Genomic DNA, 20,903 nt, shown 5'->3' on the forward strand with positions numbered 1-20,903 from the left:
CTTTGCAATCGCCATTTTCGTGGCCATGCCCGATGTCATGAAGTCAGATTCCATGACTGTGGCGTAACAGATCCGGCAATTTCCCCGTTCACGCCTGAAACGAAAAGAAAAGAAGTGTTTGATCAAAATTAGACCATGTGGACTAAAACCTGTGTTGTTGCATTTGTCTTTCGACGTGCACGGGCCCTTTTAAAGCTTTCCGGAGCCACAGTGTCATTAGGATGCACTATTTCTTTATTTACTTTTTAGCGTTAAGGAAACTTCATATTTGACCAGATGCAAGTTCAATCTTCAAGCTAAAATAAAATGCTCCGTTCCAATCGTCTACGTTATTGCTTTGCGATTTTTTTTCTTCTTCTCAAAATGAGCAACCAAAGAGCTGTCCCATTTTCCCTTTTTCTCGTTTCATCTAAAGCAGACGCATCCCAAACTCTTGACGAATAGCTTTGACAATGTGACAAAAATTTAGTTTTGGAGGTGCTGGAATGCCTTCAGGCAAGTTTGTTTTACCTGATACAAATGTTTTGGTCTTGATTGGCCAAATGCTGTCCACCTGCAAAATTGTAGGTCTGAACGGTGTCCATACTGGCTCCGAAATAGTATTGCGTGCAGCCATCAGGTGCCAAATTGGGATAATCACAATTGTATTGGGTGATCTGAAAATTGATGGGATTAATCCGTTGTCTTCAGGTCTCATCACTTCACAGAATCAATTGGGTTCCGTGAAAAAAGGGCTTGAGTCTGTTGCGGTTTATGCTTTTCTACAGTTGATATTGGGTTTACGGGCACGTTCCGTTTGTTTGACTAAATACCACTTTTTACGTGGAAAACGTGTTTGAGTGAATTTAGGTTTTTCTGGTGACCCGAGAGGAAATTGAAATGATCAATATCAAATTACGAGTTTAGAACCTGAAAATAGGCTTCCTATAAGAACATGTCCAGTCCTCTTTTTAATGCGTCAAATATTGAAAACAGCTTCTTTGTCTTGGTTTTACCTTTTCATATGTTCACTAACACTCAAAACTGAGGTTTTGAATTCAAGTGGAACAACAAAATAATAAAATATCACCTTAATTGGTTCGAGGTTAAAGTCATGTAGGTTTAGCAACACTGAACTGATTTGAAAATGAATCAAATATTTGCAAACAAGCATATATCCTAGAATTTCAATCATGTACGTAAACAAACAAGGAAACGACCAGCTGGATCACATCAGTTGTGAAATCGTGTCCAGTAGTCTTAAGTTTGATTGCTTAGGAAAGCGACATGGCGTAGTGAATAACGCAGTTCCCCCTCATGAGAGGGGTCCTTGGTTCGATTCTCCTTTCCGACCTTTCTCAAGGAAATCTTTAGACGATAACCACAAACGTAGAAATCAAAACTACTACGGACTTTGACATTGCCTATCGGAAACACTGACGGATGATGTGATGGCTAGCTTCGCTGGCAGGGCAAGGCTCACACCCTCCGACCCTAGTACCCAAATACAAACAATGATCGCTCGTCTGTTGAGCACAATGGTCTCGTTATACGTCCATGCATAGCCCGCACAAAGTCGGCCGATCACAATACCTTGATGCTCCATTGGCGTTGTCCGACGCCCGTTCCTTGAACCGTGTTCCCCAATTGGAAAACCAGGTCGTTGCAGGTAGCACTTGAGTCCACATACACTGCAATCGAAAACAAGCTCAATGTATCAGTATTACACAAGAGCACTCCAGTCGCATTTTTCCCGTACTGTGTTCGCCCGTGTTGATGCCGCAGATTGAGGGCGGAGATTGGCCAGACGGGGTGAGAACGGAGAAGGTATCAGTCAGACATCGTGAGGCTAAAGAAATGGGTTTGGTGGCTCCTGGGGCTCCAATCACGCCTCCCTTATGAGCACTGACGATCACGGTGGACGTGGAGGGGCCCGTGATCATGAATTGGTTGAAATCCAGACGGAGCTAAAACATAAGACGTTTCATTTGCACAATATACTCCTGTTCTGATTTTACCCGACCTAGACGATGAGCAAAGATATGAAAATATCAGCACTTGACACGTTTTAGAGTCTAACAACAAAAGTGATTTGGCCATGCGTTCTCTTTTTATTCAAAAAGCCGAGTCTTAGCCTCTTCATGTTATTTAACGTAAATCATTATTTGCTGCATTAAAAGCTTACATGTGAGAACAAGCAGTTAGTCCCGAGGGTGAGGTCTAAATTAATGATGGTTGCGAGAAAATAGCGAGAAAATTTCCTCAAAATCATCAGATGGCAGGCCGAATGAAACAACTGTGATTGATGTAAGTCAGTAACAAAAATACGTAAATCACAAGAGTTAAATTCTCAAATGAGAGCAAAGGTATTCAATAACTATTACATTCCTTATCGTTACATGAAAAGGGCCTTTTTACCCTTTTTGATGTGTTTACAAGAAAGGCAATATACTAATAATTTATGTTTTAAAATAAATCACGTTACACCGCTACAAAAGTGTCCGTCTTTGTGCCATTTCACAAGTCGGATAACCATTAATGTGGCAACTTTCTGACTTCCATTGTTACAACAATGGCCCATTCGTTCATAGAGCACAATTCTTACCTGGCAGATGTTGTCACTACAAGGACAGATCTTGAGCTGACAGGCCCCAATTTCCCCTCCGGACGACTCAAAGTAGGTGCAATTTTCGTTAGAGGTGGCACCACAATTTTCGGTAACTAAAATATAGCGAGGCTTTTTGAATTCAGACGTTTAGTTACGTTAGGCTAAGCTTACAGGTACAGCAGACTCCATAGCCTTGGGCACAAGTGCCTGCATTGGTTCCTCCCTTGGAGGTGCACTCATCGGCCGTGTAACAGGTTCCGTTCTTGCTGGCTTGGCCGATGCAGGGCTCGTTGGGGAATCTAAAATAAAACGTTCAGGAAAACCTCACATGATTACCACTTTACATGCAAAGATTGTTGATACTCACCTCACGATTTGGAACAAAGATACTAAAAGAAAAAGAAACAAGCATATTAATTGAGAAGGGCATACGAGGTAAGGGCAAATACAAATGCGATTGTATCCGCCAAAGACAATCTAGCTTAAATAAATTGAAAATATATTTTCCCCATGAAGTTCGAAAATTATGGTCACAGGACAAAAAATAAATAAGTGACTTTTGTTATCCCCCTCCGAATATTTTGATTTTTTCAATGACCCGAGCTCATGACTTTGTCGTCAATCTGGCTCACGCCGGCCAGGACGCGAAGACAATCTTGAAATTGTGCAAGGATGCACATGGTGATCAAGGGCTTAACCTCAGCCAAGTCTATCGTATCTTGGCCGTCATTAAGGGTGGTGGGGAACCATCCGACAAGCGACACCAAAATCCCAAACGCACCAAGAGGACTGTGGAGATGATTGAGGTAGTGAAGGACTTTGCGGAGGAAGACAGGTGTGTCAGTGTGAAGGAAATCTCAAGGGAGTTTGACATTGCTGAAGGAACAGTCAAAAATCTCCCCCATGAAGACCTTGGCCTTGTAAAACGGGCTGCAAGATGGGTGCCAAAGCAGCTCACTGAAGAGGGAAAAAATGGGCGTGTACTTTGTGCAAGGGCCTGTTTAAAGGCCCATTTCAAGTTGGTACAGGCCTTCCTTGACTCCATTGTCACCATGGCTGAAACCAATGTATCCTTCTACATCCCAAAGGCCAAGCAAGGTAGCAAGCAATGGGTCCCAAAGGGTGGCAGGGCCCCCATCAAGTTCGAGGTCCAGGAGAGTCGCAGGAAACAAATGGTAATCACCTGGTTTGACAACAAGGGCCTTATATACCAGCATTATTGCAAATTGGTACTAGGGTCAATGCAGACTACTTCTGCAAGGTCATGACCACCTTCTTAAAAAATTTCAAGGCCAAAAGGCCCACCATGGCTAAGAAGGATTGGTTCTTGCACATGGACAACTGCAGCTCCCACACTGCCAGAATCAGGTAGGAGCTCATCAGTGCTAGGTCCATCAAGTAGGTTGACCATCCACCCTACTCACCAAACCTGGCGCCGGCGGACTTGTTGATCCCTACGGCCAAAAGGGCCTTGTCTGGCACCCTCATTACTGGTTACACTGTCAAAAAGGAGTGGGAGGGGGTCTGCAACACCATCACCACGGAGACATACATGGCGGCTTTCAACAAGTTGGTTGAGCGCTGGAAGAAGTGCATCGAGAGAGGAGGGGATTATGTGGAGAAATAATGCGTTAAAAAGATCTCTCTAAACCCTTTGGGTTGTTTTGACAGTACATTCGCATTTGTTTTTTGCCCTTACCTCGTATCACCAATACATTTCACTCTTTTTCTAAGCTAAAAATCAATGTTATGTTATCAACTAAATCAAATGAATGGAAAATTGTCATCAGTATGAACCATAATTGTGGGATGACCGACTGTTTGGCAAGCCAAACAATCAAAAATGCTTTTCGTCTTTTTCATCTAGAAATTGGAGGAATTCGAACATTGAGGTTTTTAAAGGTTTTAAGACCTGTTTCGCCATAATTACCTCCTTTTCGTGAAATTGTATATTTGATGAAATGTTGGTCGGTATAAATGTGAAGCGTAGATGTATAGAATCAAGTTAAAATCAAAATTCACTTAGATACCCAGGGTATTTTCCTTCGCAAACCCATCGTTCTTTGTCGTACTCGCGTCCTTTGTAAAACAGCTTGAGTCCTGTGCAATACTTGAATCCTTTGCGTTCGATTTCAGTTTTGTGACAGATTAGAGTCACCTTTTTTACTCAATCGCTCTGCCATGCCTTTATGGTATTTCAGGCATTTGCTAATTTTGAGCCCTTTGCATTATGCGTGAGCTTTGTGCATGCTTTGCAATCCAACTTGAGCCTTCTGCCAATTTGGAATTTTTCTCCACCTTTTCGAGCTGTTCCATATTGAGGTATTTGCTAGAATGAATGCTTTTGAAGGGTTTCAGTGATACTATCATTGCCAGCGACAAAAAGTGTCTCATAGGCTATATAAGCAATGATGGAAAAGGCCAAAGTTTGACAAGTCGACATTCAAGTTCCATGCCGTGCCAGAGACCTTAACCTGCTTTAGTCCTTTGCCGTACTTGAGTTCTTTGTGTTTATTCTGAAGTCCTATGCCATGCCAGAATCCTTTACTGTGCTTGTGTGGGACTTCACTTTACTCTGGTCTTTTTCCGTAAAGAAAGTTGCCGACATGTAACAAACAATCTTAACGCAAGGGAAGAGAAGTGGTGTAGTGGTTAGCGCAGTTTCCTAGCATGGGAGAGGTCACCGGTTCGATTCTTCTCCCCGACCTTTCTCAAGGAAACTTTTAGACGCTAACCACACCCACAGACGGAGAACCAATCTGATACCGGACTTGAAACTGCCTATCGGAATTTGGACTTGGATGATGGGATGGCTGGCTTCACTGGCCGGGCGAGGTGCATCCTCCGACCCTAGCACCCCCAACCAAAAAAAAATATGCAACTCATTTGACTTTTGGGGTTTGAACAATTCTTGAAACACATCAAATGATCTTCGAAGAAAATATGAAAGTATCAGACAAGCATTTTAAGAGAAGCCCACAAGCTATTCCAATTAACCTGGGGGAAGAGAAATATTTGATCAAGTTTCAGCGGAATTATTGAATAACACAACGCTATTTGCAATTGCTATCGATACTCAAATGAATTAATAGGTTGATCAATTACAGCAACAAGAATGCATAAATTGTTTTTTTTATCGGAATTGCAGAACAACACGCAATGACGACTAAAAGATTTTGCAAAGTAGACATGTTAAGAGCCTTTTTCATTGGGAGTAGGTTCTTCAAAATTCGTAAAAGGGTTATGATTTATGAAGTTTGAAGATATAATAAATTTATCTGTCGGTGAACGTGGGAGAGAGTTTTTATCACATGACTGTATAGAGATAAAATTTGAAAGCGCCAATTTCTGATTTTTAAGTAAGCTTTTTTTAGTCCTACAAGACATGAAAAAAAACGGTATTTTGTCTGGCTTTTCACAATAGCTTTAATGTCATTTTTTGTAATTCACATAATGATAAGTTCATTTGTATTTTTGTCTTCAGCTGTCTTTTTTGCATCATTTACTTGTTATTCCAGATTTTAAACATTTCATAAAAAAATATTTTAATCGTTTTGTTGATGAATTACACTATTTCAATGAATTAGCTTGGGAATTCTTGTTCTTTTTATGCTGAAAGGAAACAACCTAAGTTTAAATAAATACCCTAACTTTTGGGTCCTATGGAAACTCTTATCGCTTCCTCGCTAAAGGGCATAAGATTTATTGGTCAAATATTTCAATTTGGAGTTTTGTTTTTGCTGATGTAGTCGAGCGGTCTATGAGTTAGCGTGAGCAAAGCAAGAATTTTCCCTCTAGGTGTTATGGGTACAAACTCCGGTATCTGAAGCAAACTTTTATATTGCTTCGCCGTCGGATCTTTGAAATGCACTGAATTAGTGCTCAGCGGCTTTACGTTACAAAATGCAAGTTAAATGTAAACAAGGTTTGTCAGTGGTTGAAATTGCGGGTAAGCAAAGTCAAAGGAGCAATCAGAGCAATACCTGTCAAAGTAAAAAGATGGTCGCTTTTTTCATTGAATGATCATTTATCAAACAACAATTAGTGGCTAATATTAATGCAAAAGAGAATGTTTTACCTAATATGACGTCACTAAAGAATTGGGCAAAAGCAAAGTTAGTCACCCTTGGAAAATGATGAATTTTCGAAGCTGTCGACCGATAAAAATTATTCTCCACCGATTAGTTGCCGGTGCTCATTTTTAAATTTGTGATTAAGTGTTAGAAAGGTTTAGATAGAGACTTTAAGGGCTATTAATATCGTGTTAGGTTAGGTTGGGTTAGGTTAGGTAACGTTAGGTTAGGTTTGATAAGTTCAGGTTAAGTTTAAAAAGTAGCACCGCCAACTAATCGGTGGAGAATAACGTTTACCGCTGTCGACCTCCTATAGATGCTAGGTAAGCCATCCCTCAAATTGAAAAGGCGGGAAATTCAAATTGAACGAAAACTTGTTTCTTTTCGAAGTCAAAGTTTCAGATGTTCCAGCCAATACTTTTGTCCAAAAATGTTATTCCAAAATAGCGTTTTGTTAGCAGATTCAGAATTAATCACAACTTTAATCTTCTTTGCAGCAGGCTCCAGGCTAGAAGGACAAAACGCTCAAACCAGTACATAAAGTGCAAACCAAATCAACAGATCCCTTGTGTATTGTAAACTTGACGATTGGCCGAAATAAAAAAAACTCTAAACTACCCCTATGCTGGATTTCACAAGAGATTCTCGCTTCTTTCATTCATTGATCATTTATTAAGCAATAATGAATTACTAAGATAAATTAAAAAAGACTGTTTCACCTAACATGACTTTGCTCAAGAATTGGGCAAAAGCAAAATTAGTTACATTTGGAAAATGATCAATTTTCGAAGGTGCCGAGCTCCTATAAGTAAACGATTTTAGATGATTTGATCTTTGCAAAGGTGCGGTACCAAATTAAAGAAATAGATTTCTACCCTTGTTGCAACAAGTTCAACCCTGTTTGAAAGGTGACGAAAGAAGACACAGCTTGGTGACCTTCTAAATGGAATGGAGATTATTTACCGATGTTTGATCAATAATTCACACACCTTAATAGATTGAAATATGTAAAACATAACTGGTGAGTGATTTCTTTCATGAGCAAGCAAACCCACCTTAACGAGGTTGTTTTTCATGAAAGAGCCATTGTCACTTTCATGACTGAAAGGTCAAGAGAAAACGTCGGCATTTTGGTCGAAACAAAATTTAGAGCACAATGCATTATGTAGAGATTCTGGCACTCAATAATATTGCGCATCCTACTTATCAAATACTGAGATCGTTGCATTGTTAAAAAATAATTATGTGCTTAGGTTGAAACTACCTACGTGCATATAAATGCTACCACATTCGAGATAAAACAATGCCTAATTTCATTTTGAGATGCTTCAAATCTAGCGGTGGAGAAATTAATCGTAATTCCCTTTGGTCATTATCAAATCTGTCAAAGAGTGTGTTGCACTTCATCTTTTAAGAAAAAAATGATATGGAATGATTGAAAACACTTACGAAGCTTCCCTTCGCGGTCTGATGGTGTGTCAGAAGATTTCGAGTCTCGTGAACTCACGGCGCTCAGGCCGACAAACATAATAACCAATAACAACTGAAAATATCGCAACATTCTGTAAAAGAGAGAAAGCGTCAAGTTATGAGTGATCAAGTGGTGTGAGATGGCAGAGAATCGCAAACTCTACCACCGAATGTTAGAGCCAGGATCTTACTTCAAAGAATTCCAAATCGCTACTGAGCTTGCTCGTCAAATTACTCGAAGGAAAGCTTGCCGGCGTGAGCTCGACTCTTGCTCACCATTTGCCGTTAACAAAGCCCCATCTCGCAATCGAGCGACTTCCAGGGGGGTCTGACCGCGTGTGGCGAGGCAAAGGACCGTTGATGTTACGTTCGCTTTCGAATTTCTTAAGCAAGCGTGACCCAAAGTCACAGTACAAAAGCATTGAACCAACACTAAAGGTTAGTGCAAATTCTGTAGGCTACTAATTGCTTTTTCTGAGCAGTTTTTGAAATTAGCGAATTCCGAGAGCTTAGAATCAACTTAACAAGACCAACCTATAAATGTTTACTTTTCCTCATTCTCTTTCTCATTTCCAAAAGCATTTATTTTCCTGCCGGTTCATATTTCAGCACTTAATCCCCATATCTTTGATTGATTATTTGGCCGTAAGTGGCTTGGGATTTCGAGCATGATATGATTTCTGAGAGTCTTTGACAGAAGGCGTTGCTGAATTGGTTTGATCACGGCTGGATGATGAGTAGGGAGAGCCCAATTGCCAAGGCCAGGATGTGGAAGAGTCCAGAGGTAGAACAGGGAATCGATCAAATGATATACGAGGTGCTGTCAAAATCAAAACCCAACGGCTGAATTTCTTTATAACTTATGGTTGAATTACTTAGATTGCAATGTTTTTGTCTGTTGTAACCTGCTAATGTCTTGAATGATGTAAAATTAGAAAAAAGTTTCTTTTTCATACCTATCGAATATTGCGAAGGCGTTCAAGAAGATCATGAAGCTCAAAAATCTAAAACTTTTCCTAAAGTATATCCAGTCCTTTTTCCTGGTCAGCGGGGGGTTCGAATGTATTTTAGCACGATTACCCAAGTGAATTACAATATGGAGAGCTTCAATAAGGGATTTAGTCAGGTCTCGAATCAGTTGAACGAGTTTATCTTTTCTTTTCCTCAGCTTTGAAAAGGTAGATCATGGAGCATGTTATCAAGACTTGTGGTACTCGGTGATCAAATCGTCCGGCCAATTTGGAAGTGGTTTAGGAAGCCTCTCAAGTTCTTTTCTTTGATCAATGAGTAGAGCAAGAATGTCTCTCTTTTAGGCGTTTTGTGGCCACATTTTTGGGCTAAAAAGCCTGTGTCAAGAATCCATTGGATTGAGCAAATCGATCTTTTGAGAGACTTTTATCATAACAAAGAGGGTGTGACTGAAATGGCAAAGTGAAGTCATTTTGCCGGAGTTATTATAAAAGGGAGAAGAGAGGGGATTGTGAAAGAGGGATTTCAAGAGCTGGAAGCAAGGCACCGACACTTTAAACAATTCAGGCAATATATCTCAGGTGGAGATCGTTTCTAATTTGAAAAGACTCAAATGTGGTTGAACAAAGGAATTCAAATGATAATAGCTCTCATGATGACAAAAAACTCGGTGATAAATGATCTTGGGCCCGACAAAAGGTCCAAGCGATGGTTTTCACACCACGTGCAACAGGTTGGTGGACGGCATGTTGTGGAAATAAGACTTGTAGAAGCGAAAAGGGGAATCAACTCAAGGGCCGAATCAAAAGATCTAATGAAAATGACAATTTAGAAATGGACAGGAACATATGGGAGGGATTAAGACGTACTTTAGTTGAAAAAAATGGGTGTCTTTGGAAAATGGCCTGCGCTATACCACTCGTAATATCAACCTCTCTTATTTGATTAAGGTTGCCACAATAGGAGATGGAAACCCAAAGTTTCATTAATACTTTTGATAACACGCTCATTTATTCCTTCACAGATAATCGTTCCAATTATTGCAAAGATGATTTTTATCGTCATTGACAGTGCTGACATGACCTTTTTTTACTTAAGTCCTAGATTTAACGGATTGAACTAAATCCTGAACACCACTGAAAAGTCAATTTTTGAGTGGTTGCTAGGCTTTGGTCGGGGTCTCTTTTGAAATGATTTGCTGACATGTGTCAGAGGTCTATTCATTGGCGTCAAGGCTTTCAATGTTCTGAACTAAAATACTTCATTAATATAATTTTTAATCGTCACCTTTGTTGAAATCTTCAATCTCTTTTCATGAAAGCTCCCTGATCGCCATCAGTATTATACTTTCTCCTTATTTGATTCTCAAAACAAGTAATTATTAGCACCCTGTGTGGTGTATAAAGTGGCTGTTGACCATCAAAATGTAATCCTCAATGACACGGCGAGTTTGAGGTCAAAATTTATTCCCGCAATTTAGACAACAATTGAGCCAATATTGACAAAAAGATGCTTGTTCATGAAAAAAGACTTCATTTTAGGGGCCCACGACATCCTCTTGGTGCTCTGTGCTCTTGCTTAAAGCCAACTTTTTGCTATGCGGTGTTAACTATGGCTTAATCTTTAAAAGGAACACTCGGCCGGTGTGCTCAGTTACATCTATCTTTTGTAGAGAGAGTGACATCATATCAGGTTTTACTCAAATCAAGTAAGGTGGAATTTTGTATTTTGTAAATTGTTAACGACTCAATTCACCTGATTAATGTGATCATCCAAAAGATCTTTGACAGTGAAATTTGGATGAGCGATTAATTCAAAGCTTTGGCAATGCCACTTTTGTGAGAAGATCTGTCGACCCCTAGTGAGAAGTTACAGACGATCAATAGCTAGCTCATTTCCGGACATTTCCTGCACGAAGTGAGGTCTCTTTTGCTCTATGGTTCAACACAAGACTCATTAGTCTCGCTCCCTCTTTTGCTTTTGAAATCGGCTTTGCTTCTTTCGAAAAGTTTACCTCGAAAATTGGATCTATGATTTAAACCTCGAGACCGGCCAAGATACCATCCTTCATGGTGACAAACTTGGCAGACTTGCTCATCAGGTTGATTTAAGTACCATCCGCAGATTAGTTCTCGTCTCATGTCTCTGTTCAATCTCCGAACAAGGCGGTCATTTAGCGCAAGAGATGACTGTGGAGAATGCTGTACTTTCTTTTAGTATTCATTTTTTGTCCCATCATGGCGGGATTCCTGGGTTTGGCCGATGGAAGCTTAAAGCGGTAAGATGTCCATTTGGGGATTTCATTTCGCTCGATTTAAGGCATTGAGATCGGGCTCGATGTAACGAATCTCGCTGTCTTGAAAAGCAAAGAACTCGACGGAGGAGCAACGTCATCCTTCCAAATGGCTCGAAGCAATCAAATCCCCCTACGAACACACACTGACCTAGATATGGCACTTGTTTCGTGCACAAGTTGACAAAATTGGCAATGCACGAGGGTTGAGTAAGGCAACATTGTTACCTAGGGTGGAAATGCATCATCAATACTTAACTTCAAGACAAGGAACTCTCGAGCACAGAATTAGCATTCGTCATTGGCAGTCTTGAAAATACAAATTTGTCGTATTAGGGGATTAAATTATAGTTTCAAGTCATTCATTCTTGAAAGGAACTGTTCATCTAACATTGGATTTTCTAAACTGCCACAATTTCACTCATTAACAAACATCCAAAATTCTTTCAAGCCTAACACAGGTGTTTTTGTATTCATTTTTGCTGCATTTAAGTTCGCCACTTTTATAATTGTTTTTTCGAAACAGTAGGAAAGTTTTTGTCTTAATGTAATGAGTTATGTTTTTGCTTGTTATTAACTTCACTGTATTGTCTAACTGCTCAATGACCTCCCAAGAAATGGCGATGAATGATCAGTAAGCTGCTACTTAAAGGACCCAAAAAGATTTGGACTTCTTCTTACTCCTTGGATCCTAAGTTCATTTGGAACGCATCATAATCACTGTCAAGTAAAAGCTGGATTGATCATGACAAGCCCGGAAGAGTTTGGCGTCTCACCATTGTTTCAAAGACCCTTTTGTCCACGGAGGTTTTCACTCCACATTCATTACTTGCTTGAGGGTTGAGCCAATTCAAAAGTATTGCAAAGCCTCAGTGGCCACATGCTGAGACTGGAGCGATGAATGCGATGAATGAATTTCAACTTTTTTCTTCACTTCATACAATCTCAATTCAGAATTACCGAACATGCTTTTGGTAATCCTTGAAAAGAACTGTTGCAAAATCCAAATCCATTGGCGAAGAACGTGTCAGTTATCATTTTTAGTCGCATCTTTATGCTTTGTTACGGTGGAGGCCGAAATGCATTTGTACCATTAGAACGTCAATAGGTGCCAATAGGTTTGTCGATCAAAAATTGTGCCTGCTGATTGCAATCAAAATTGGACAATGCGACATGTTTTACATGGTCAATATCGTTTCGTGAAAGTCGGCTCGAATTGTTAGCTGATTTCCAAGACTGATCTTCATTCGTTTGAGGAGTTGCCATTTGACTTATTCAAGTAGTAAGGAATGTTTTAGGTTAATTCGTCATCTGAAACCATAACAACAAAAAGATTTGAAAATCAAACGCTTGTTTTCCTCGAGAGTAGTTTTTAATAGAAAAAAGCCTTATTGAGGAGTATTCATTCAGGTTTTCGATGAACTTGCCGGAGTACTGCAAGACACCATTCTAATGCCCAAGACCATAATAGTTATCACCAGTCAATCGATTTGCACGCTTTGCACATTCTTTTGCTTACGTGACGTGTCAAATGTAACTTTGTTATTCAAAGAAGAGCTGAAAAGGTAGCTCATCTTTTGTCTTTCATCATTTCTAGTGCCCCAAGCAACAATCTGAATCAGCTCGACAAGAATAGAGAAAGAAAGACCCGACTGTCAGGTCTTCCATTAAGCCCCTTCAGGTCTTTCAAATAATGGGGAATGACTGGCAGACTGGTTCAATTTCGCACAATCACTGAGGCTTCTGAAGTCCAAATGAGTCATTCCCGGTCAGACAGGTAAGTTCACGCATCAATTCTCCGAAGACTTTTCAAAAGTCTTGGAAAATTACACATAGAAGGGAGTTGAATGTTACTTCACTACGATTTGTCGCGCTCTCCACTTCCAAACCTTGGAACGAGAGAAATGGATTTCTCTCGTAAAGATAGTCTTTGTAGGTCGGTTTCATCCAAGAGTAACGAGTAAAGTGTGCATAAAAATCAATTTTGGGCCAATGTACAAAAATCTTAATAGTTACTAGTTTTGTATCTTTCCAATCAATGTTGTACGTTGCTACTGATAGATACCATAGATGGAAATATGATTGCTTAAGAACCTCTTTAATATGCCCAAAATGAACTAGTTTTAGTTGCAAAACAACGAAACTTATCATCAGAAACATTGTCACGCTAAACATCTAAGCTTTTATGAAATACAACATATTATCAGAATCTGGAATGGTTTATTGATGAATGCCAAGTCGTGAAGTACCACAAGAGAGTATTCTGGGACCGTTATCTTTTTGACTGACTTAATCCCCCCAAAAATGACTGACCTTAAAATGACTGCATTAACACCTTCTGACTTTTCGGTACTAGTTTTGTCGAATGTGACGAAGAAACTCGACAAAAGTCATATTGATTAAAACATATCATGAATATTTCGACAAAACTAGAAAAGTGGATGATTCAATATCCAGAGGACAACAATCAATTTCAGAATGAGCGTGTGGCGATCAGCTAGATTAAGGTGACCGTCCAGTGATCATTACTCTGCTCTCAGAGTACACGCGCAATATTGATGACCCCGACGTGATATTATTATTTTTTAATTAAAATGGCGACCGACGAAAAAAATACTTGTATTGAAGAATCTTCTTTCGCTGGGTGAATCAAAACTCCTTCGTTCTGGAGCCATGAGCCGCAAAAGTGGTTTGCTCCGTGTAAAGCTCAATTTCGTCTACGGAACATCTTGGCCTCTGGAAACAAGTTTTCATCTGTTCTTTTGCCTGGGGAGCGACGTTATTTCTAGGGATCTAGGGTCTTTGGATTCGGATCCTTATTCGACTCTGAATGCAAATTTGTTCCGGATTTTCAATGTCAAGCCATCCCAGCGGATTTCTACTTTCTTGGATTTAGCCACGGACAGTTTGCCCAGTATAGAACTATATGCACACGCCAAATCGCTCCTGGATGATGTTGAGGATCTTAGGGAATACTTAATCAAGGATAAATTGATACGCGCGTTTCCAGAACATTCTCGTGCTTCTCTGTAAACGCTCATCAATGAGCCATTGGATCTTTTCTTTGAGCATGTCCTCAATCTTTCGTCGAATTCATCTCGAGATCATGGCGCCGTTCTTTTGTCCTCTTCATCGTCGTTACGGTAAGAAAGCACATCGCTGTTTAGATCCTTAGAATTGCTCAGGTCCCCCCATCGAAACACGAGAGAGGAGGCCAAAAAATTACTAAGGGGCTGTCGACCTCTCATCTCGGCAGCCTGTTCACTTACGTCCGCTTGAAAAATATGTTCTTCAAGTCCTGGAATTCCATCGGCATCTTTGTTCTTTATAGAGGACTCCATTTCAAAACTACGTTTTCTCGTGGATTTTGGTGTATCGATTTCGCTCATTCCTCAACAGATCGTTTCGTCATCTGAACTCGGACCTGTTGACCTACGATCTAATAATTTGGTCAGCGCCAATGGAACTTCAATAACCATATTTGGCGTGCTCAAACGGAAGATCGATATTGGGCTTGAATAAGTGTTTGAATGGAGCTTTGTGGTGGCCAACGTGTCAGTGCATATTATTGGAGCCGACTTCTTACGATTCTTTTATCTCTTTGTGGATGTGAAAAATAAACGTCTTTTGGAGTCTTCTTCTTTGAATTCAACGGTTATGTTCGAAGTTTCTTGTGATTGTTGTGGAATTTCCGGGATTCATCATATTACGTCAATAGATATCTGCCCGTACTTGAGGTTACTTGGACGATATCCATCTCTATTAAGGCCCTTATTTTCCGATGCACCAAATTCCGATTCTTTTTGCCGCGCAACATTGTGTTCGGCATTTCATTCAAACTTCTGGACCACCTGTGTTTTCTCGACCAAGACGTCTCTCCAAGGTTAATTTAATATTGCCAAGGCAGAATATGATGATTTAACGGACTTAGGTATCATTCAACCTTCATCATCGCCTTACTCATCTCCATTGCTCATGGTTCCTAAATCTAATGGATCATGGCGAGCTTGTGGAGATTATCGCCTCCTCAACTCCTGATCGATATCCCTTGCACCATATCCACGACTTCGCGTCTCATTTGAGTAGATCGACCATTTTTTCGAAGATTGATTTGGTGAAGGCTTATCATCAGATCCCTATGGCCGAGGAAGATCGACATAAAACGGCTATTACCGTTTGGATTGTTTGAGTACGTCAGGATGCCATTCGGCTTGAGGAACCAGGGTCAAACCTTTCAACATTTTATCGACGAAGTTACGCGTGGGCTGAATGGGGTGTTCGCATATGTCGATGATATTTTGGTGGCATCTTCATCGTTGTCTGAACATCGTTGTCTGAACATCGTCTCCAACTTCAAGCCCTTTTTCGTCGTTTGGAATCATATAATCTCATCCTTAGCAAAGAAAAATGCGTTTTTGGTGCCAGTGAATTGTCCTTTTTAGGTCACAAGATTTCGGAATCTGGTATGGAACCACTGCCAGATTGAGTTCAAGATATTATGAATTATCTTATTCCACAAGACATTCAGAGTCTACAAAAACTTCTAGGACATGTAAATTATTATCATCGGTTTATCCAGCGGTGTTCAATGCTTGTAAAACCGTTCAGGGATCTCTTGAAACCAAATTTCCAATATTCCTGGACGTCCTCGCACAATGCTTCCCTTGACAGTTTAAAATTAGCTTTATCAAAGCGAACAGTACTGGATTTTCCTCGGACCGATCTTCCATTAACAACCACCACAGATGCTTTAGACTCTGGAATAGGTGCAGTTTTGGAACAGAAGTCTATTGGTCGATGGGAACCATTGGCTTTTTACTCTCGTGTTCTCTCTCCAGCAGAGGCAAAATATAGTGCGTTTGATGGGGAGCTTCTAGCGATGAAAGATGCAATTCTCCATTTTTGACATTTCGTTGAAGGAACTCACCTCAAGATTTTCACCGATCACCGACCAATTGTGTCAGCCATCTATTCCACAGGTCTTGCCTAGAGTGAAAGACAATCACGTCATTTTCCCATTATTTCCGAATATACAACGGACATCCAGCGCATCGATGGGAAAGACAAAACAAAAAGACAAAAGGACAAAAAGACGCTTTTTCCCGGATCAATGCTATCTCCGAATCACCCAAGGATTGGAAAGCTTTTGCTGAATCCCAGTCGACGGACCCGTTCATCCAAGGTCTTTCTGGCGTCTTAACCCGTATTAAGCGTGAATTGATGTAGAGGGATGATGCACCGAGCATATGCGATATTTCTACTGGTTTTCATTTCCCCCTGGTTCCTCAATCTTGGGTGGTTCACAACAAGGACATCTTTATTAGATTGAGTCATGGAGGTATTGCTCCAACAACTCGGGCTATTCAATCGGAATTTGTTTGGCATGACATAAAAAAAGACATTCGTTGTTATGTTAAAAGTTGCTAAAAAAAAGTCAGCGATCGAAAGTCACCTGTCATACCCGCCATCCAGTGAAAGGGTTTGATGACCCTTTTGGTCGTTTTGGTCATCTTCATGTCGATATTGTTAGACCGTTGCCATTGTCAAAGGGATTTCGATATCTCTTCACAATGGTAGATAGATGGAATTGTTGGCCAGAAGTGGTGCTTATGGTGACTATGACAAATGAAGATTGTGCGGAGGCGCTTTTGCACGGATGGATTTGGGGTCCGAGAAGTGATCATTTCAGATCGTGGACGCCAATTCGAATCGGGGCTATGGTGAAATTTGTGACGCTTTCTTGGATTCCAGACTTCAAAAACCACGTCTTATCATGCTCAGGCTAACGGGTTAGTCGAGCGGTTCCATCGGTCCCTCAAAGCCTTTCTGATGGCAAAACTCATTAGGATTAAAAAATGAGTGAACATTTGACCGAAATAGACATCTTTATCATTTCCCAATAAATGCAATACCTTTGGAATTACGGGGCATGTCAACAACGCTCGGTTTTAAACCAAGTTAGAGTGCTAGAGAGAGCGTTAGAACAAATATTTTGGTGCAGTTTTGTACCAAGTGCTTGCTTGGTCTGATCCTTCATCAAAAAAGGTACTTTGTTGAAATTCTGGAGAAAAGTCAAAGTCCCTGCATGTCCCATATAAAAGAAAACATAGAGCATAGAAATTCCGCCTTAGTCAGTTAAGAAATTTCTGAATAGCAAGGATAAAGCCTATCAATAAATTGTAGTGGAAAATAGATATTATTTAATTAAATTGCGAGATTTTGCGAAAGATGGAAAGCAGAAGCGCTACTACATTCATAAAATGATCTAGGTGCTAAGTTACTCGGAAATACGAGACTTGTTCTGGGTTAAAGATTGTTTGCAAACTGCCCTGTTTCTCAATGCTTGAAAAACCTTCCTTCGTTGCGCAAACTCGCAAATTTAATTCAATTCATCGATTGTTAAAATTCCTCCTTGTCGTGAAAGAGTACCTGTCGATTTAGATAATAACGATGTAAAACATTTTTCAATTATTAATGTTCAACCTTTCCAATACCCATATTTCCCTCAAAACAATTGTTACTACAGTTTTCGTTTAAAATCCAATCATAAAATGGAAAACAAATATTGAAAAGGGACTACTGTTCATTTTGATTAGACTATATAAAGTTCACAATGCAATATTTTCGAATAGCGAGAGAGCCTTTGAAACCAAAAGAAATGATGGCAGGTGAAAAGAATTTTGACGGAGCCGGCTTCGTGCAGGGGCTGGCCAAAAGGTGAAATGACGAGCGTTGGTCGGTTGCCTAACAACTGCCTACATTGTCGTCACTCTCGGCAGGATTTCGCCGAGTCGCGTGGATTAGTTGATAGGACCACTGCTGACCACGGACAAGCACGAACTGTGAATGAGAAGACAATTTCATTGGCATATAAAAGTGTTGAACAACTCGTTTTCTTAATGCCTGTCCACCCAATGTTCAACTATGCCTGTCGCTTTTCCATTTCAGTTGGATGTACGAACTGAGTACGTACCATCTGAAAAATGCAATAAATAAAAAGAAATCTTCTTTTATAAAGGAACTAATGGGTGCTTGAGACGGTGCTTTAGTTACTATTTCTCACTTTTCAATTCATGCTTGTACTTTGCCAGAGTACTTGTAGATTGTAAAATAATTCTTTGAAGAAAAATGCAACCGCCTTTGAGGCAATAACCAAGTGGAATTTGTGAAATGAAAAATTGAATACGTTGTATACAAAGAGCGTGACAGCCATTGATTACTCTTTATTGTGAGATCTTTCTCATTGGATTACAGTTTTGTTTTTACAGTGTTTACAATTATATATATTTATTTCGTCCCATTCTGGGTTCTGGGGCCACCATTCGAGGCAATGATCAAAAGAAAGGGGGGGGGGAGGGAGACCTGGGATCGAACCCATGAACCCGAGCTTAGCTTGGTCGCGCGTTAACCAACTGCGTTAGAACCATCTCACTTACGCAATTTTCTTTCGTAATTCCGGGTTTTCAAGGTATAATTTTGAATGAAAATAACGTTAAGCGAAATTTGAAGAGTGGAAAACTGCTTTCTATTTACTACTGGCTAAAATCTTACTTTCCAACCAAGGGTGAGCAAAGAGCCACGATATAACCTGCCAAACACTGACGTCTGATTTCCTCCTTGTTGATGATGGTCAAAACTTCACCCATGAAAGCCAATCTTTAATCTTATTTTACCTTACTGAGAAGCACCAACAAGAATAGCCTTATCATTTGTATTCTGAGTCTTTCATTCTCACATTTTGATCAGTAAGACAGAAAGCAAGGGAATAACTTTTGTATGAGTAAAAACATTACTTGAAACTTCAAATTGTGCAATTATTGTAAGAGCAGCCCTCATGACAAAAAAGTGGCAATTCTGAAAGTTATTGCACCAATTAAATTTCAACTAAATATATACTGTTAGGTTACAAAAGGGATTAAGCAAATAATATAATTACTTTTTGCAAATGTGGAGCGCCTAGGCAAAAAAAGTCTCATAGGCATAAAATATGTCACTTTTTGTAGCTTTTGGGTTTTTGAATTCAAATGTTATGGACCGTAACTAGGACGTTTAGGTGTTGCACACCCTCAATGTGGTTACCATTGATCTTGATAATTGTCTTTATATAAGTGTGGAATCATTTGCAAACATTGAAAATCTTGCAAGGGTAATTTTGGTCACCACATCCAGGAGCTTTGACAATACCCTCACATTCCATTTTGGTATGCTGAATTTACAGGCTTGTTTTTATCTGCAATAGTACTCTGGTTGACTTTGTCATGTCTGATATGTCTCATTTGCGTCAAGGTTTTGGTGTATGTGCGGCATCTTTTTCACTTAATCTTCATCTCTTCCTAACCTACATCTCTCCAATTTTTCTTTACGGCCTTCACCTTTGGCTTCCCAACTCTGCCCAATCCGCCCTCAAATCTGCCAATGCCACCTTCACCAAGTTCCTCAAACGATACCTGTGCTTGCCCCAATATGCCAATAATGCATGGATGCATTTTCTATGCAAAGCCGAGCCCCTCACCATCAGGCTGGCAAGGTTAGTGTCCAACAGTGTTGGGAACCTGACCTTTCCAGAGGTGATGTCCGGGCACATGTTATCCTTCCCCGTCAAGGACTTGCTTACACCTTATTGTCCTTGGCCAGACATCCCTTCGGAGTATTAGCAGTCATGAACTTTGTCCGGCTCCCGGCCAAATGCAGTAGCCCAACGACGGGAGCTGACAAAAGATCTGTTCAATCTGGCCCATCCTCTGCTCTGCAATAACCAAGATTTTCATCATTTACCTCTCCCCACCTGTTTATGTACTATCTGCAATTTCTCTCTTCACTTTTTTCATGTGCACTGAACCAATTCTGGTCAACTCACTGTGATATCACACTCTAGTCAACTATTTTATCAGTCTTGACCATTTTATTCTTTTACCAATCAATTTTTGTATATGATATATATACATACAGTTATATATATTTTACAATCTGACATGACCAAGAGTCACAATAAAGTTTATTTATTTATCAAAATTTTTTTTCAAGCAACCTTTGCAACAAAAGAACAAACCATTAAGCTGATTCTTTCATTGTCAAAAAAAGATTGGTCATGAAGCACTCTCAACTAATTGCCTTCTTTGCTCACATTTAGCTTACAAATTTTGACGTAGCGCCGCCAAACCCCAATTAAAGGTGATTGAGGTGCCAGCCCTCATAGAATCAGAGGGAATATTTTGAATTCAAGCATTGAAAATCGTCGATAATATGTCTAAACACGTTCAGAATAGAAATTCCGTTGAAGTTTCAGTTGTCAAGTGCTCATGTGAAATGATTTGATTGATTTTACAATGCCGAGTTGTCTGGGGGGTCCAATTATTCACTGAAACATATGGCTTTATGGCTGAAGAGTTTTTGCTTTTAGTTGTCCTTGGTCAAACAATTGTATACTTTCTTACTCAAGCTTGAATTAATTACTCCCTTTGAAGTCATGCGTATCAATTTAACTACTCATATGAACAATGGATCAGATACG

General features: G+C 39.9%; 1 protein-coding gene across 1 annotated transcript in view; it reads right to left on the minus strand.

Moving 5' to 3' along the window:
* The window catches only part of LOC131891315 (uncharacterized), a 9,429-nt gene extending 1,070 nt beyond the window's left edge, over window positions 1-8,359 (minus strand). Inside the window, exons 1-9 of the mRNA XM_059240842.1 lie at window positions 8,322-8,359; window positions 8,110-8,222; window positions 2,955-2,976; window positions 2,759-2,886; window positions 2,585-2,700; window positions 1,739-1,946; window positions 1,573-1,670; window positions 511-656; window positions 7-94 (exon numbers count right to left, since the gene is read on the minus strand). Coding sequence (XP_059096825.1) covers window positions 7-94; window positions 511-656; window positions 1,573-1,670; window positions 1,739-1,946; window positions 2,585-2,700; window positions 2,759-2,886; window positions 2,955-2,976; window positions 8,110-8,221 — 918 coding nt within the window. The 5' untranslated portion in view covers window position 8,222; window positions 8,322-8,359. The remainder of the gene's footprint in view (window positions 1-6; window positions 95-510; window positions 657-1,572; window positions 1,671-1,738; window positions 1,947-2,584; window positions 2,701-2,758; window positions 2,887-2,954; window positions 2,977-8,109; window positions 8,223-8,321) is intronic.
* Between the last annotated feature and the right edge of the window lie 12,544 nt (window positions 8,360-20,903).

Source organism: Tigriopus californicus, chromosome 12, assembly GCF_007210705.1.
Source record: "Tigriopus californicus strain San Diego chromosome 12, Tcal_SD_v2.1, whole genome shotgun sequence".
Lineage (NCBI taxonomy): Eukaryota > Metazoa > Arthropoda > Copepoda > Harpacticoida > Harpacticidae > Tigriopus > Tigriopus californicus.